At 43.9% G+C, this 19,360-nt stretch overlaps 1 protein-coding gene across 3 annotated transcripts in view; it reads left to right on the plus strand.

The window, feature by feature from the left end:
* Window positions 1–19,360, plus strand: part of LMBRD1 (LMBR1 domain containing 1) — a 320,053-nt gene that overhangs the window by 178,812 nt on the left and 121,881 nt on the right. For all 3 annotated transcript variants that reach the window (XM_078873086.1, XM_078873087.1, XM_078873089.1), the window contains 2 exons: window positions 4,095–4,220; window positions 18,531–18,683. In XM_078873086.1, coding sequence (XP_078729212.1) covers window positions 4,095–4,220; window positions 18,531–18,683 — 279 coding nt within the window. The remainder of the gene's footprint in view (window positions 1–4,094; window positions 4,221–18,530; window positions 18,684–19,360) is intronic.

Raw genomic sequence — 19,360 nt, forward strand, 5'->3', positions numbered from 1 at the left:
AAAATCTGATACCCGAATGTTTTAAAGTGTTCCGAGCCCTGTCACGGTCACCTTGCCGACTTCCCTGCCACTGTGTGGCATGTCGCAGCTGTTGCCAATTTCGCGTGTGTGCGAGTCACCAAACCGATCAAAAGCAATGTGGGAAAATCACCTCGCTATTTTGGTGAATGGCAGCTGCTGTTGTGTGTATGGGCCACCTATCCGGGCACAAGCAATGTGGTTTGACTAGCCTTGCGAAAGTGTCACCTCTGCTTAGTAGCAAATGCTGACTTGCTGATATGTGTACGTTGAGTAATGTATTTGTGCCTCTTCAGTGCACTGCGCTACAATTGCAGAAAATAATATACAGCTCCTTGTCAATCCAGTACTGGATGAAGGTCTCCCCACGCCGTGTTGGTCGCGGGGGTTGATTGACCATACTTCACCGTGCTGGTCGGTGCGGGTTGGGGAAGGCAGCTGGCACAGGGCGGTGTTCAGATATCACTCTTCTCTGATGTGAGACGTGGCCAGGAATCGAACTGAGGCCACCAGGCTCGCAGCAGCGCTACACATGTGTCCCGAAAACTAGGTCAATTCCTCTTCATGCCCAACATCATTGCCCTAATTGGTATCAGAATCTGTCCACGGTCTCCCCCAAGGTTTGGTCAGTCTATAATTAGTCCATCGTTCTTTGTGTCAACATTAACACTGGGAAGACAAAAGTGGGCAGGTGTGCTACTGCTGCTGCTGCTGCCCACAACTCCATTTTGTGTGCCATGCTAGGCGAAATACATTTTCCGTAACAGCTCTGGCCACAACCGTCTCTCTGGCTAATTGGAGGATCTCTGTCTCTGTGAGTGGATGTGTGGTTGTGTAGCGGTTAGCGCGCTGCGCTATGAACCTGGCGACCCGGGTTCGATTCCCGCTCCGATTCCCGCTCCGATTCCCACTCACGGCCAACACCAGTGACGATTTTCTGAACCGGTCCCGGGCCTCCCCTAGGTCGACTAAGCCTCAAATGAGTACCTGGTGCGATGTGTAAACATCGCCACTAGGGAGACAAAGGCGGCCGGGCGTGGTGTTGGCCACCCACCCCCTCGTGTGCCGTGCCGGCCTTCATAGGTGCTCGCTAACAGCACTTGCCCCAACAGTCTGTTAAGGCTATACGGGGTATCTTTGTCTTTGTATTTTATATTGCATATCAAAATTAACCTGTTCCCCAACACATATTGGGTGTTGCTTCTTTCTTAAAACAATGTATTTCCCTTCATCAGTCCACTGCTGGACCAAGAGCATCTGCTCAATCAAGATTGAGCATATTGTAAAGCAATGCTTTAATTATTTATGGATGTGTTTATGCGCGAATGTGACCTACACTTCTCAGCCGTTAAAACAAACAAGATGCTGCATAATGGGAACATCTCGCACCTTACGTGCACCACGTTTTTGTAACCTCCGTCCAATTTAAAGCGTGCGGCCATGCTGTTCACCTCATCGTGCCCTTTACCAGCTAAGAATTTTCAGTCACAGTGAAGCAACGTTTGATTAAAGTTTTATAAACCACAGGGCCTAATATCGCACGACTGTACTGCATTCCCTCGCTATTCACGCACTTGCTAAACATGAGTTTGGATATCCGTGAATTGCATCTGGAACTCTGCACGGATGCATCGAGAGAGAGCGAAAGAGAAATCAAGTGATGAGAGAGAATGTGATGCTAGAAAGTGATGAGATAAAGTGATTAGAGATCAAGTGATGAGAGATAAAGTGATTAGAGATGAAGCAATTGGAGAGAAAATGATGGGATAGAGTGATAGAGTGAGATACCTTCTCGAATCTTTAGATGCATCTGCAAATATAGGCCAATATCATTATCCGTGAAATTTGCTATTCATATTTATCGCAAAAAATGAGGGAAAACTGCATGTCCATTTGAAATGGTTAAATCTATCATGCATTGTGTCTTCAGTTGCTATTTCAGACTGACGCCTTGGCCCTTTGCATCTTTAGAATATCCATGGCGAATTTGTTTTGTCAATGTCCACGCAAACACAGCCAGCTCAGACGATACAAATAAAATGTCACTACTTTTATTAAATAATTATCATTGCGGTGAGGGGAGAGGGGGAGATGGGTGCAAATTTTAAAAGCAGAGAGAAAGCCCTCAGGAAAATCATGCAACGTTTTTAAATTAATGGATTACGCCCATCGCTCGTTCCTGCCAAAAGTCCTGAGGTATACATTTCATCTTAGACATAAGTACGTGAACAGATTTTAAAGTAAAATTATCATGCAGTTATGAGGGACAACTTTACCTCAAAAAGTCTAAAGAAATGTGATTTTGTTAAATTTAAATCGTGTACATGAAAACAATCTTTATGCGGCCGTCTTTGGAACTGCTTTTTGTGTTTAGTTTGTTGTCCTGGCCCCACACCTCCGATTAGCACGGTTAGCTACATACGGTGTGAAAGAAGTTCAACATACATACAGCATGATGAAGAAAAATTAACCCGTAAAAACTTTTTCACTATAAATCCTTTATATGCATGGCGGCTAGAGTCCTCTCGTCCTCTGGCTTGAGATGGCTGCCACCTATGGGTCAGATGATTGCCTGCCACCATTAAGCAATTGGTAATTAAATATAAAAAAAAATCCTAAAAAGTGTTAAAAAAATTCACCAAAATAAATTGTCACGCACAACGAGTCTGTGTGCAAAATGTCAGCTCGATTGGATCATGGGAAGTGGGTTAAAAAACGACCGAAAGATTTGCACGGTCGTAAGCGCGCAAGCAAGTGAACTTAATATAAAGGATTTAAAAAGGAGAGATTGATGATTCATAATTCACAAATGGTAGCCCTTAGAGAGGGGTGAGACGGAATTCTAAAAACCACGGGGCTGACATGGACACGGACGGCATCGGGAGCCTTTCATCCAGCAGTGGCTAGAATATGGTTGCAAATGATGATGGCGATGATACGACATTGCCGGGCGCATTTGGTGATCGTTCTTCATTTTATGTTGACTGGTTTGCACGCCCGTTCATCGTCTGTGTTGTGAGGGTGTTGACGAGCGTGTGTACGTGCGTGTGTACGTGGGGAGCGGTAGTGTAGCGGTTAGCGCGCTGCACTACGAACTTGGCGACCTGGGTTCGATTCCCGCTCACGGCAAACACCAGTGACGATAATCTGAACCGGTCCTGGGCCTTCCCTAGGTCGACTCAGCCTCAAATGAGTACCTGGTGCGGTGTGTAAACATCGCCGCTAGGGAGACAAAGGCGGTCGGGTGTGGTGCTGGTCACCCACCCCCTCGTGTGCCGTTCCGGCCTTCATAGGTGCTCGCTAACAACACTTGCCCCTACAGTCTGTTAAGGCTATACGGGGGATCTTTGTCTTTGTACGTGCGTGTGTACGTGCGTGTGTACGTGCGTGTGTACGTGCGTGTGCTCGCTCCGTCTGTGACCATGCACCTGTGCATCTGAATCCGCGTGTGCCTCGCCTCCAGAGATACCCTTCAAACACTCTGTGTGAACCCACATCATGTAAACATGTGGCTCACCACTGCCAACAAAATCTCTTCTGTTCCAGTTCGCGTCATAGATTATGTGCACAACTGTGCGTCACATTGCATTGCATTTACAAGCATGATTCCATTTGCACAAGCCTGCGCGTTAATTGCCCTGTAAAGACACACCACATGTTTGTCGTGTACTATGACGATCACTCATTCAGCTGGTGAGTTCCACTCATGGGACCCTTTGGGGAACACCCACCCACGTCTGCTTGCATCATCCCGTTAATGTATTGTGCATCGCTAAATCTTATAATTGTGGAGCCGTCCTATCAAGTGTTCTTTCGGACCAGTGATACATTTTGCTGCTCGGTGCGTCCGATCCAACATATGGGCCCTACACTGTTATTCAAGATGCCCATTGTCCCGGTGGAGTTTTTTGAACAAACAAGCCAGCTGCCATTCTATCTTTCAGAGGTGTGCGTGGCCACTATGCCACTGCCAAAAACCGAACGTTCCCTGCATTCCAATTTACTCTGTAGCACGTTCACCTGTTTTTCTGTGTGTGTGTGTGTGTGGTTTTCCCCCCCCCCTCTATTTTCAAAAGGCGTACGGCATGTCGGCGCTGCCCGTGAACCTCATTAAAGGGAAGAAAAATGCAGAGTACGAGCTCCTGCAAAACGCCGACGTCATCGATGAGGTGGAGCAGCAAATTGAAAGCATCCGAGCTAAGGTTGGTACACGTCTGGTGCATTGGTTGTCCTGACAGCTTGAATCGCTGTGGGGCCAATAGGCAGCGGCGACATTGTCCATTGGTTCTGACTGTTAACCAAGTTATGCATCCAATATTTTTGAATAGTTTTTTTTTACGTGGATTTGTTCCAGGTTTCCATTTTCAAAGGAGACGCAGTGGTAGTGGCTCAGTTGGTAGCAGAATTGAAACTGTATGGCTCATTCAAGTCGTCAGCCCCTGAAATCTGCCACCACTTTGACGAATTAAATACGTGAGTCAAAGTGTCTCCCATATCAAACAGCAAACAAGGGTTGGGTCGTGATCATCCTTATCCGTGGGCCTGAGACAGTTTTTGGAAATTCCATGAAAATATTTGTTTCTATATTCTTTGGTTCTTTCAGTAAAATCACGTCGGTACAAAATAAATTAAATCACGACGTTTCGGACGCAACACAAGTGGCCGTCATCACTTGTGTTGCGCCCGAAACGTCGTGATTTATTTTATTTTCTACCTACGTGACTTTACCGAAAGAACCAAAGAGTATGGATTCCTGCAGTCACGAAAACTTCGAATCTAGAGTATTTGTTTCTACAAAGGGTAATATTCAACAACTACCATCTCCTGGCTACCTTACAAGCCCCATGCCTGACAGTGTCCTGAGACAGCACAGCTGATGTCCTGGGTTCAAGCCCTTGAGTCACATAAGTCAGGCAACGAATGCTGCTGCTGCTGCTTCTGGTTGGGGAGCAGCCAGTTTGATTGTCAGTTCCGCCTTTCGATGATTGGCTGTGAATGAACGAATTAAAAACTATTTAAATTGGCGCGTGCGTGCAGTCAGCTCTGGCAGTTACGAACACAAGGGAGTGAGTGGAAATTGACCTGCCACTTATTGATCGATAGATAGATTTAGGATATATATATTTTATTTTTTGTTAAGGAGGAAAAGTGGCGGTAGCTTGGGTTATACAATGTACTGCGGCACGCTCCTGAGACGGCACCAAATATCTCACTTCCGCGAAACGGTTTTCCCTTCTTGACATGACCCGGTTAAGAAAAAAATGCCGTCACTTTAAATAGCGAATGAAAAAAACTCACAACGATCAAATTGGTGTTTTATCAGTCACATCAGTCATGCTAAGCTTTTTTGAGAGTATCAAAGATGGACATTGCTCAATGGAAATTGCTAGCTAGTTCCCAAATTCCCCGAACCCCTGAATTGCACCCATGTGTTAATGCCTGTGGCAGGTCAAAGCTTTAGTCCAGCAGGTTAATCTTTTGAGTGAATGATTTTGTTTCTTTCCACCCCTGTGTGCACTGTGTTTTATGATGATTAGCACACGCGTTACAACATTTCAGCTTCACACAATTCATCATAAAATAGATAGCCTTGCCGCATGGAAGTTCAGTTGCCATTATCAAATCTGGCTTACGCTACCACTGACCAATAAACGTTATTTTTCATACCCTGATATCACTGGCCAAAGCATAAGTGTGTCAGTAGTAATAGTAAATAACAGCCTATGTACTTGTTTTCCTGCCCGGGAGAGGAAAATAATGTCTTAATGTTTTGGCTGAATGGCCTTGTTATGGAAGCTTTGGTACAGAGTGAGAGTCTTGAATATGCACAGAAATATGGCTAGGATTTTACGAATACTGGTCACGTGTGCGAGGTAGGCTGCCAGGAACGATGATGGTGGTGGGTGGTTAGGTGTGTGACAAATTGATGTGGCGATGTTACCACCCTCTCTGAATCATGCCAAGTCTTGAGAGTGTCCGCCCGTACGCGTGGGGAGCCAGGAGTGAATTGTTTAGCGCACTGCGTCGCGATCTTGGTTCTCTGGGTTCGATTTCCGTTTGTTCACAGGGTTTTTTTACATTTAGAAACATGCGTTTAGAGTATTTGGCTGCTGCTTTAAATTTCCACGCGATAAGCCACTTTGTTGAGCTATCATTTGTGGCCAGGTCGCTCCTGAAAAAGAGCTATATATGCTAAGTGGGCCTTACCTAGTAAAATAAAAAATAGTTTGTATCTACTAATGCCTATCTGCGAAACTACCATTGCCTGGTAGTATCACGTAATACTACCATTGTATTACATTACAAGCTTCCGTGATCTACGTGGCTGTCAACCACGTCAAGCGTGAGGCTTCTGTAAGTGGCCTCATGGGGAACCTGTGTATCCAGTCGATTGTTTGCCCTCAAATAATAGTACGCATCTACTCTCTGCGGATCCCCTTGAAATGGCAGGGTCATCATTGTTTTGGCCAGAGGTCAAATGTTATTCTCACTAACCTGACCTCTGAGACTTGAAATGCGTGTGTTTTGTCTGCACGCTTATCTGATTAGTATTTATTTATTTTGTGCTTGTGCTCCGCTGAGGACGCAGTCCCTAAATTCGTAATTTTGTCTCACTAATAGGTATATCTGCCAAAACTTTACTTTGGCTTATAGGTCAGGTTTTTTCCCCCCACCAAAGCTGTTATCATGAACACAATAAAAATGTGCATTTACAGAACATATTCTATAATTCAGTAATGTGTTAATATTGAGGCCTGTGCCATGGATTCTTGACTTGTTTTCCAGCAAACGAAGACGTGTTTTTCCGAGGCTTCTAATCCAGCCAGTGCGTGTATAGTAAGGCCACATGGCAGGCTGCGGTTTTTGTCCTATTGTTTGGACGCAAGTGTGTGTGCTGGCCTGGCACAGGCAGCGTGGTGACGTCACCGTCACTTCATGGCGAATGGCGGGTATTGGTTTTGGTGTGCTGCAAGTCAATATAAACATGTTTCTGCTTTATCCTGTAACTGAGAAGTATACAGGGAACTCATGAAATAAACTAAAACGAAACAATTTTACATAGCTATTTTGTAAGAAGCGACCTGGCCGCAAATGATAGCTCAACGAAGTGGCTTATCACGTGAAAATGTATAGCAGTCAAATTCTATAAAGGCATGTTAATTCTAAATGTAGGAGGGGAAAACTGGAGGACCCGGAGAAAAATCTGCACGATCACAGGGAGAAAATGCAAACTCCAGTTGTACAGGCGTCAGGGTCGAGATAGAACCCACGACCTCCAGACAAGGTAGTTAACATCTCGCCACCGGTGCCACCCCTCATTGCTTCTTAAAGCTGTGCAATTCATGTTGGCCGTTTACCTTACATTTTTCAGTAAACTGCCGATTGCAAACGGTCGGTAAAATCCGCCGTGTTTGTCACGTGATTCTGCGTGGCAGTTTATCACGGTGATATCGACCAGTTCTCCACTGAGACCCCTAAACCTGCGAGGACAAATTCAAAGTCAAGAGGTCATCAAAAGCAAACGACCGTTTATGCCACCATACATCGCCTTCTCCTCGGTCCGCCCGCCAGAACCTGCAGCTTTTGAACATATTCTTGGTTCTTTCGGTAAAGTCACGTAGAAGGGAAATAATAAAATCATCAAAATAAAACGATCAAATTCTCACGACGTTTCGATTGCAACACAAGCAATCATCATCAGGTGTGAAAACCACAGCAAGATGATGATTGCTTGTGTTGCAATCGAAACGTCGTGAGAATCTTATTGTTTTATTTTTTTATTATTTTATTATTTCCCTTCTACGTGACTTTACTGAAAGAACCAAGAATATGAATCCCTGCAGTCACGAAAGCTTTAAATCGAAGCTTTTGAACAGTTTGATGACCAACGTCCTTGGTCTGCTGTAACCGCGGGCTTTCGTGAACTGGCACTTGTTTAGCCATGAGTGCCTGTTAATGTTGGCCATAGCCTCCTGTTCTGAGAATGTCTTTCGCTCGTTTACAAATGAGGATATTTCATTATACGCATCAGTTTCTCACGAAGGCTGCAGCTGACATTAAACCAGTTTCCTCTGAACACCAACACAAGACTGTGCAGCGCTTAGCTTTCCATGACACCCATACATACATACATGACCAAAAGCGTTTTAATTCTGAGCACAGGCAATGCAGAAGAATAATGATGTTGCAGAAAAACATTTTAATTTCGTATTGAGAACATTATTGAGTGTGACGGGGTTCTGGCACTGTTAGTTTCCAATTTGTTGTACGTTATGTTCCACGTCAACTCGCGCTTGTTAACATTTAAATATTAATTGTACATCAGGAATGCGTTTGATTAATGGGCTCCCTAATAGTGTTGCCCTTTTCAGTTGCACTGGTAGTTAGCGCAATGCGTGTAGCCGGTGGCTTAACTTCTTTTCGATTTCTTCAATTCACAATGCAAACATTTGCCCAAGCGTTTTGAGTGCTAATTTAACACACGGGCTTTCGTGAGAAATATCATTAAAGACAAGAGTAATTTTGGTTAGCTCGCGTGAATATACAAATGTGTCATTAACCCACAAACACACGACACAGCCAATCAGTAAGGTTTGTCACGACAGCAAAAGTGCCAATTAGTTACTAGTTGAGTGCCCACAGTGAGAGGCCGTGCCGCCCACTGCTTTGCCGTCGTTCACGGTCAGCATCATCAATGGCGACCTGACAAATCGTCAACTAAGACTTCGACATCAGCGTTTCCTGGCGCCCACTCAAGGTCCCGATCACGCCGCTGACACCATCCTAGAAAAGCTCACCAGGATCCGCAAAGAACGGTGGCGGTAACGACTGGACATCTGTGAAAAAAAGCTTTGCAGCTCATCAGATTCCTCCAGTGTGAATACATTTTCTGATTCAGATGCGCTTCTGCGGCCGTCTGGAACGCTCTTCCTTCCGAAGCCACTGGAGCTATGTATGCGCTTTCAAATCTAGATTGAAAATGCGTTTCTTTAGAATTGATTTTTTTAAATCTAGATCTGAAGTTTCCGTGACTGCAATGATACTCTTTGGTTTTTTCGGTAAAGTCACGTAGGTATAAAATAAAAAATAAATTTAAATCAGGTACCTGATGACGGACGCTTGTGTTGCTTCCAAAACGTCTTGATTTAAATGTATTTTTATTTTCTTTTATACCTACGTCATTTTTTAGTTCTCATTCCCTCGCACCTCCGATTAGCACGTTTAACTACGCTCGGTGCGAAGGAAGTTCAGCATTACATACAGTTCAACATGCATACAAGAAAGCTGCTTCGGAGGAGCAACATGGACGTCCAGAATAAACGCCTCATTTGAGACCCAAACATCGCCGCACCTCCTGGCTTTGACTTCCCCCCTCGAAGACACCGGTGTAACCATCAGCCGCATCAGAACATCAATGGGCTGATGTGCACATCTCCTTCATACGTGTAAAATTAAAGACACGAGCCAGAGTAATGCGAGAGTGGACACTCAACCCAAACTATGGATCACATCGTAAGCCACCATGGCCTGCGCTCCTTCAATGGAGGATGAGCGGCAAAACTACACGAGCTCTCTCCTGAAGCTTTCTCGTGGCTACCAGGCCTCGACTTTGGCACTTAGCTTCCGAACATGTTGCCATTATACTCAATAATAGAATAACACCATCAAGGCCGGAAATCTGTTTAGCACAGCAGAGCTCAGCACACCGCAGACCATTTGAATTTCCAGGTAACAGATTGTCACGTGAACAGTTTGTTATCTCCCCCACACCCACCCCCCACCCACCACCTACCCCCCACCCACCACCCACCCCCCACACCCACCCCCACCCACCCCCCACCCACCCACCCCCTCACCCACCCACCCCCCTCACCCACCCCTCACACCCACCCCCTACACCCACCCACCCCTCAACCCCACCACCCCACACCCACCCCCCACCCACCCCCCACACCCACCCCCCCACACCCACCCCCCACACCCACCCCCCACACCCACCCCCCACACCCACCCCCCACCCACCCCCCCACACCCACCCCCCACACCCACCCCCCACATCCACCCCCCACCCACCCCCCACACACCCCCCACACCCCCAACGCCACTCACTGCACTCACGCCGCAGTAGGTCATGTGTTTTATGTTGCACCAGGCAGGGTGGCGCTAGACTTACAGTTGGGATGTTTTTGGGTTAAAAATCCATCTTTCCTCCGGGATTAAATGAAACGAGTACTGCCTTGTGAGGTTAACATCACTCCTCCCGCGAAAAGACTTGTTCCTGCCGCGGACGGTGACCGTCCGATTGGGAGCATGCTGTTTTATTGGGTCTGTTCCCTCGTTTGGCTGCCATTCCATCACTGCTCTTGTCCATCGACCATTATCTCTTTTGTTATCCTGCCAACATCCATTTAATTCTCTTAAAAGTCAAATATTTTTTCAAATTTACTGTTTTCTCCGATTCATCTGTTCCTTCTCGTCTCTTTAAGTTGAATTCCCAGCAAGCATCGCTTTCCGCATCCATGCATAACTTTGCAGTTTTTGTTCCGTGTTCTTGGTGAGTCCGTGTTTCTGAGGTGATATTCTCTCATTGAAAACTTCCATCTCCAGTCACATTGTTTTTTCTGCTTTTCGTAGAAAAATATTATTTTCCAAAAGCACTTCATCATGCTCTCACTCTCTTCTTCATTAAAACTTTGCATGCCAGTCTGCCTTTAGTAATTACCCCAGATATGGGTGCTGTGTTGTGTTTCCATGGTGTGTCCTCTAACAATGATTTCCTTGTCTTTTGCCCCACTTTGCATCCTTCTTGGTAAATTTCTTAAATTATTTCCCGTAATTCGTAACAACGATTGTGCCATCATGAAGTGAATCGGAGATGGTTAATACCGTCATTGCCATTGTGAGTCTTTGTCTTTTTGTTCCTCTTCATCCAATTTTCAGAAAATGTCTTCTCATTTTGCTACAAACAGCTTTGGTGAGGGCCGATTTTCAAGGCCTTTTCATGTGATTGGCATTTTTTAAATTTTGCATTATCTCAGTGCAGCGGTTTCATCTCTATGAAGGGTTTTTGTAATTTATCTTTATTGTTTCTTTGAGGCATTGGTTTGTGTCAGCATAGATGAACCGCATACAATTCCCTTCAAAATAAGAATTAAATGATGATAAACATATCTGCATGCATTTAAAATGTTTTACACATTGAATTAATGATTCCACATTGAAGAGTAATGAATTACTTTCGATAATACAAATATAAATAATTCATGATAACATAAATGCACTGCATTGATTACTCATGCAATAAAAAAATCATTAATTTATTCGGTGCCTTATATGCCGCCTACAAAACTATTACATCTGCGGTGCCTCGAATTGACATGAAGCAGCAATACGTGATGACGCGCACCTGCCCACAAACACAAACGAACCGGGGGGGTGGGGGGCTTTACTTCATGCGGACACCCACGTTGACTCCGTGCGGGCGAGTGGGGCCTGACAGCAGAGATGAGAGCTGTGGCTATGAATACAGCTCCTTATTATCCCTGGAGGTTTTTGAACCTTACGGGCTCCGAATCTCATTTTGGCTCAACTTCCCCGCCTCAAACCCCAGCTCCGGTTTCCCTCTTGGCCTCGCCGCTGCGTTATGAGGTCACCGTTTGTTGCGTGGAGCCGACCTTGCGTCTGGTTTTAGTTGGATTTTTTTACTTCTCTTCCTCTTCTCTGTCTTTGCGTCACCGAATCCCACGCACGCGCCTTAAATATTTTAGCGCTTTCGTAGCAGGGCTCAGAGAGACGTTGATCGCCTCCAGGGGTCCCGCCTCCCAGTTTGCATAGCAAGTGGAGTATTCTAAAGGACACTTTAGATTGGAGTAAAAATTGAACATGGCAGTGCTAAAAATCCGTATACAAATTGTGCGTTGACCAAGTGGCACTGGGTTTCGCTTGCATTGTAAAACATAAATATATAGAAAATGTATAATACTTTGTCAAACCGCTTCTGAATGACACCTCCAAATTACCCTGTTGGACAGGCAGGCTGTTTTACCATACTTCACCGTGTTGGTCAGTGAACCTTTACATTCATCTCTGCACCGCGGACGGAGTGTGTCGTGGGCTATAGCCGCCTCAACTGAAGTTGGTGTAAAAATTATAATTGTTGACATCGGAGAGGACAAGAGATGAGGGAGAGCCACACCCCACGATGTCCCTTACTCTCTCTTACCCTTCCCTCGACTTAGACTACTTTTATTCAAACTGCTGATTGGCCAGCTCCTATTTTTTTTTAATTCACTGAAACATTTGACCACAAAACATCCATAAGTGGTTAGCAAGTGTCTCATCTACAAGGCAGTCCTCAGCTGGGCCTGCCTCATAAAATAACAAATATACATTGAACACAACATCAGACAACAAATCCATTTTACCTGATTCCGCGGTTGGAGCTTGAATGTCTGGCTCCTGTGTTTAGATTTAAATCTATTTGTTATTTTATTTAAATCAGGTCAGAGTGCATTATTGACAATGTACCTTTTGCAAGGGAAATCAGAAAAATTGCAGAGGCGTGAAGAAGAGAAGATATTAGACAATTTAATATCGTACTTGTATACGTGTCGAAATATATATCGTAATCATGCATCATCATTAGCCATTGCCGACGAAAGCCTCTTCACACAGTCAGCAACTTACGTTGGTCCCGCCATGCCACGATCCATCTCGCTCGTGCACACGCGCCAATCGGATCACTCCGTCTCCACAATCGTGTTATCTTCTCCCTCTTTTGGTCGCCATTCCATCTTGTCCATTGGCCACTACCCTCCGCCAGGATCTCTCCCGCACTCATACGTGCTTTTACCTCTACCCACGATGCTGCACGGAAATGCATAACAAGTTTGTACAGAATATCGCTTTCGTCTGTTGAATGGGATCGCATGATTTATACGGAGTGCTCTTGCCAATAACATCCCGTCATCCTTCTTGGTTCTTTCGGTAAAGTCACATAGAAGGGGAATAATAAAATAATAAAAATAAAACATAATAAAATCCCATCATCCAGCAACATTTGTTTCTGAAGCATGGCCCTGCTGATGGTATTTGGAGAGGTCCACACCAGTTCAGAGTTTGCTTGCTTAAACAAATGATGCATGATGATCATAATGGTCTGTAAGGCAAATAGGGTGATGGACTAAAACATGTTACTCATATGTGGAGACACAGAATGAAATTCTGCTCATACTGTATACGTTTTCACCCATAATACTGCCCAGCAACGCTAACTGTTTGTGCACGGTAATTCATTACAGTTCCTGTTCTTGAACGTTAACTGCCAAAATACAGTGGGTTGGTCAGTGCATTTTGGGTAGGGCCCATTGATCTAGGAGCATTTTCATTTATTGGAAAATGCCTCCCTTCTCAAATGAGCAATGGGGTGACACGGTGCATTATATGTTGCTAGCCCTGAGCATTATTGCAGTAACCACTGCGCCACCACTCCAATTACGAACCGAAACTCATACAGTATGTGTAGACAAAAAAAGTTTACGCGAAATTCATAAACGTAGCAAGTTTAAAAGTCACGTATGTGCATGGAGGTGAGTTTAACCTGTTGTGGACAGTGTTGTGGATGAGTACGAGTCATTTCACTATGCACACTCTGCATTGTCATATGCCACCAGTAATGTAACAAAAATATATACGACCAATATTGTCGCAACTTTATCTTAATTTTATCCCAAAACACCTCCTGACATTAGTTTTCCGTTCCGTGAATTTTGAACGGTATATCTGTGGCTCTTGAGATAAGACTCTGCCTTTCATTATTAGTACATTTCATTACCTTGGGAGGCAACAGAGGCTCAAGACATGGCCTATGTCTAACCCCAGCTTTGGCAAAGTTTTCCAGCAGATTTTGGTTGTAAATTTGACCTTGCAGTCACCGTTTGAGTGGTTAATGCTAGTTTTTTTTCTAAAATGCTCTTTGCCAAACTCTTGATTACTACGGTGCTTATTCGATTGCATTTGACCTATTGATCATGAGAGTAGGTGAGCAGGAATTGCTTTTTGTGTGTGTGTGTGTTGAGTGGCTTAGAAGGAAAGCATTTGCCTCCCCAAATCCCTGGCTTAAAGATTGGTGACCCGGTTGATAATAACGATTATAAAAATCGATGCGCTTTTGTTCTGAATTATTTATCTTTATCTTTTGCAAAGCTAACTGCAGATAATTGGCTGACTTGATTAAATTTTAATTCATTCGAATTGCCCTTACGCATGGCTTCCTTGCAAAAGAAAATGTTGTTTCTCTTTGGACTCTTGCTTTGCACCAAAGGGATTCATTCATTGGTTATTTCTTGAATGTGGATAAATTATAGAATAGCACCACTGTCCTTTTGATGTGAAAGCCCATCTGCCGATTCATGGATGCAAACAATGTTGGGATTTTATTGGTCAAATTTATGCACGAATCATTTTGCGAATCAGCTGTATGGATGAAAGTGGGTCTTTTCTTGGGAGATAAAAGAAAATGTAGTTGAATAGCGGTCACCTTTTTGGACTTTATGATTGTCGAACAAAAGTGCTCTTAATTAAAGGGGGCTGGGTTTTATAGCCAACTTAAATCATGTCTGTACGATGTGCCTGCGTCGTGGACGTAACATTCCCTTCTCTGAAATTCTTTTGAGGTTTTTACACTTTTATTAGTAGCTGATTTAATATTGTGTTCTCTGTTTTATATCCATTATTAAATTGTGTGAAACGTAGGGATTAGACACCATATGTTAATAAATGTTAAGTTTCTGAGTTAATTTCCTGGTCTGGGGTCAACTAAGCCCAACCTCATCCTATCAGGCGCGAGAGAATGAGTACCAACTCTTTAGGAGGTCCGCACATGGCGTCCTGTCGAGAGAGGGTCTGGCGTCTGCACCAGCGAATGTCAAACTCGCAGCGCCGGTTCGGTATTAATAACGAGAGCAGAGCTCCGTGAGACCAGAAGTCTCTTGTTCAAGGGACGAGACCCTGTAGCTTAGGACTACGCAATAGAGAGCCTCAGCAAGTTTACTTTTGAGCAACACGGTGGGTTAGGGTTACCTTAAGCTGTGACAGTAATATCAACCATGCTGACCGAACAAGTTTCCCGGAAAGTGAACGTGAATAGGGAACGTGGCTAATTATGTTTTGTGACAACTATTTCCCGTGAAAAGCCCTTTGTGCGGTTCTGCAGTGGCTTGCAAAAACGACGAAATCCCAGAGTGCAGCAAAACTGTTGATGTGAATTTAAAGCAGAATTTGCTGAGAAACCACTTGCCTACTTGGAAAACCGATTGAAATACCATCAAATTTTGGTCTTAGACTTAAAATCTAATTTGGTAAGCCGTGGGGAGATGGAGCAGATAGATTAACTGTGGCGGTGCTTAATTATGAGCTTTTATGTATCTTTACGAACATCGTAACTAACAAATGCTGCGTTGTAACTGATTTTTTTTTATAGCAAGCTGACATTTATGGCATTTGACCATATTTAGGTTAGATGGACACTGGAGGTCAGGTGTTGGCTGTGCAACAGTTGTGGGAACTATCAGAATGAAGGCAGTGATGGCCATGGATAATTGTATGCACGTTGAGCTTCTTTTGCACCGTACGTAGCCAACCGTGGTCATCGGTGGTGCGGGGGGAAGAACAACAAACTAAACACACAAAGCCATTTTAAAGAAATGAGTTTGAAATCTAAATGTAAAAGTACATAGCACCAACGACTTCCTAATATCGGAAGGAAGAGCGTTCCAGACGGCCGCATAAAGATTGTCTTCATGTACACAATTAAAATTTTACAAAATCAGATTTTTTTTTTTTTACACTTTTTGAGGTAAAGTTGTTCCTCATTCAGGCGTGAATTGACAAAGTGCACGATGCAGTGACAGTCTTTGTTCGATGGCCATCCAAGAGCCGTTGAATTAGTGGGATACGCCATGGCCACCATCTTGATTCTCTCAGTTGTGCACTCGTGGGAAATGGGTAAACACTGCTGAACTTTTTACTCTTTGCTAAAGCTAAAAGTTAGGTCACAATCCAGGACTTCAGTGGTGTTCATACTCTTAGTTCTTTCGGTAAAGTCACGTAGGTAAAAAATGGAATTAAAATTAATAAAAAATAAAAACAATATAATCACGACGTTTTGGAGGCAACACAAGCTTCCGTCTTCAGGTGAAACTGTCACAGCAAAAAATCTGTATCGAGTGATCCGAAACGTCGTGATTTTATTGTTTTTATTTTTTTATTCATTTTAATTTCATTTTTTACCTACGTGACTTTACCGAAAGAACTAAGAGTATGAATCCTTGCAGTCACGGAAGCTACAAATCTAGAATTCAGTGGTGTTGGCTTGGCAGTTTTGAGTCAGAGTAAACTCACCACCATTTGCAATTTACTCTCCGACACACCGCTGTGCTGAACTAGTAACGAATCGCCATGTTCTGTTTACGTGACAAGCCTTACTAATTGGTTGTGTCAGGTGGTGGCGGGTTTAATGACACCTTTATATTCACGCGATCTAACCCAAAAAACCTCTGCTATGGATAATATTGGCCACGAAAGCCTACGATGTGTTAAGCTGTAAAAATTGATGCCCTTGTGGCAATTTTGGGTAGGTTTCAACATGTCTTCACGCGCCACTGTGTTAATAAATTATTATTCCGTGCACCGTGATGCAGCACTTAACAAGGTTTTTTCCCCATTAAGTGTGAGAGCGCACCTTAAAATAATTAATGATGGATGTGGCTCCCTGTATCGTACATCAAATATTGTGTAATTATTCCCCACTGTAAAAAATGATAAACTGCACTCGTGCCATCGGTGAATAATATTGATTTGCCATGATTACATTAAAATTTCCTGTATAACTAATGGTTTTTATTTATTTGAAGTCCAGGCTATTTAATTATTTCACATGCGTGCTGTTTTTTTTATTTCCCAAGATCTCTTAAGCAATTTTTTACGTTGTATATGTTTTTGCAAACGTGCCCTATTTCGATGATTTGTAGCAGGCCTTCAGATAGGGTGGCCATTTTTAAAAGGGAGGGAGGGGCTGGAGGACAAAAACACTTTTCATGTCGCAGTTGAAATCGAAAGGAGAAATTAAATATTCGGGAAAAAATCGAATTCTTTGGCTCCTATGAGCAAGCATGGAAATGTTCTTGACGCGTTTATGCAAACGAAAAAAAACGTGGTCTTGTTTAAGCTTCTGTCGTCACAGAAGCAACATTGAGATACAGAATCCCATTTGCAGTGGGATTCATGCGGTTTCAGCAAAAAGATGGGGAATGTCAAGCCGATGTTACATAAATAGGTGCACAATGCAAAGTAATGGAATATAAATATAGCAGGTCGATGTAAACAACAACAACAACAGGCGTCATTCGCCACTAAGTGGTGGTGACATCACCACGGCGCTTGCGCCAGGCCAAGTGCGGTTGGAGGCCACGTGAAGTGTCGAAGCCTCCGCTGACAGGAGGTCACGGGACAGTCCCAGGTGCCGTGGGGTGTCACCGACTGAGATGAATGGCAGGTGCATCAGCTGTGCCCCTTAATTTGGCAACTCGCTGTGTTTCAGCCACCTTCAAGTGGTATATGAAGTGAATTGTGTGTGTGTGTGTGTGTATATATACACTAGCTTGTTTGCCCATCCGAGGACGGACGCTGTAATATTTATGAAAAAAATTGAGCCAGAGTATAATTGTATCTTGTGTAAATTGAATGGCAGTGAATCTTGCACGAAAGTGTGTCATCAAACACATCGCTGCATTTCACTGTAGCACTGTATTAATGGCAGTGAATCTGCCACAAAACGAAGTCATAAAACACTTCACTGCAGTTCACTGTAGCACTGTATTAATGGCAGTGATTCTTGCACAAAACGATGTCATAAAACACCTAACTTCATATCACTGTAGCACTGTATATAACTGACCTTCAATTTGTTAAAATTCACTGCTCTGATACTTTATTCTTTTCTGCTTTCGGTCGCTGGGGTTGAAATAAATAGAAATTTGATACAATATCTGGAAAATCACCGAGAAATGTCTATTTTACCATAATGTAGAAGCATTAATTAGACTTACCTTTTGTCTCAAGTGCTGAAGAAATAAAGACACCAAATCCACTTTGTTGCTGCGTAGAATTATTTATGAGAATAACTTTCAATAAAGAAACGTCAAACTTAAAGCGAATTTGCGGAAAAAAAAAGATTTCCGCTCGACCTTCTTCTGCGTGAGTGTAAAAATGTACCTGCTCATAAATATTAATGAGGGGGGGGGGTGTGGCATGTGGAGTGACGTCACGCGCGTTACACACAAACAGACATTCTTGGCTCATTATAGTAGTAATGAAATGAGTTGTGTGTGTGTATATATATGTAAAGCGAGTTGTGTGTGTATATATATGTAAAGCGAGTTGTGTGTGTATATATATGTAAAGCGAGTTGTGTGTGTGTATAAATATGTAAACCGAATTGTGTTTGCGTGCAGTGCGCGAACGGGCGCCCGCTGGCCACGCGCGACCGCCGGGCACTGCTCACCCTGGAGGAGCGGCTGCGCGACCTCCGTCGCCACGAGCGGCGCCTCGACTCGGCCGCCAAGGGCTGCTGCGCCAAGGTCGGCTGTGCCCTGAGGCCCTTGCAGGTAACTGCGTCTTTGAGTCCTCGTATCAACCTTCGCCTGTTTACGCGTGAGCACAAGGCAAAGATGGTGGTGAAATGTTAACTACCTCGCCTGGTGTGCAGGAGGTCGTGTGTTCGATCCCGACCCCGAGGCCTGTATGTTTGGAGTTTGCGTGTTCTCGCCGTGGGAATTCGTTATTGAACTTTGAGTTACGTTTGTGTAATATTTTTGCTGCCTTGTGTGACATGGTTGTTGTTTTCTGATTTTGGTTTACTTCATCGCTGTACTTTTATTTGTTTTGGTTTTGTCATTTTGGTGAATCAGGTCACTCTTGCAAAGGAGACTCTGTCCTGGTCTCTTGAGCTCTCACCGTGTAAACAAATCAATGTGAACTTGAAACTCACGCCTCCCAGTGACCCGGCTCCACTCTTTACGCCGGGCATGCATCGATGTTCCCGTTCATCGATTCGGGTCGATCCGTAAAGTCATGATGCATCCATCAACTTGGACAAAAGATACTGCATTATTTTTTCTTTATTTTTGTCAAGTGTTTGCTTATGTTGCATTCGGGCTCATGGAGAGAACAGAACCTTGCAAACGTGACGGCGCAAACGAGAAACACTTCAAACGAGACGAAAAGTAATTGATAGTTGAATTGCTGGCGGTTGAATGAATTATACCTACTGTAGGTGTTTGTT

This window comes from Lampetra fluviatilis, chromosome 2, assembly GCF_964198595.1.
Source record: "Lampetra fluviatilis chromosome 2, kcLamFluv1.1, whole genome shotgun sequence".
Classification (NCBI taxonomy): domain Eukaryota; kingdom Metazoa; phylum Chordata; class Hyperoartia; order Petromyzontiformes; family Petromyzontidae; genus Lampetra; species Lampetra fluviatilis.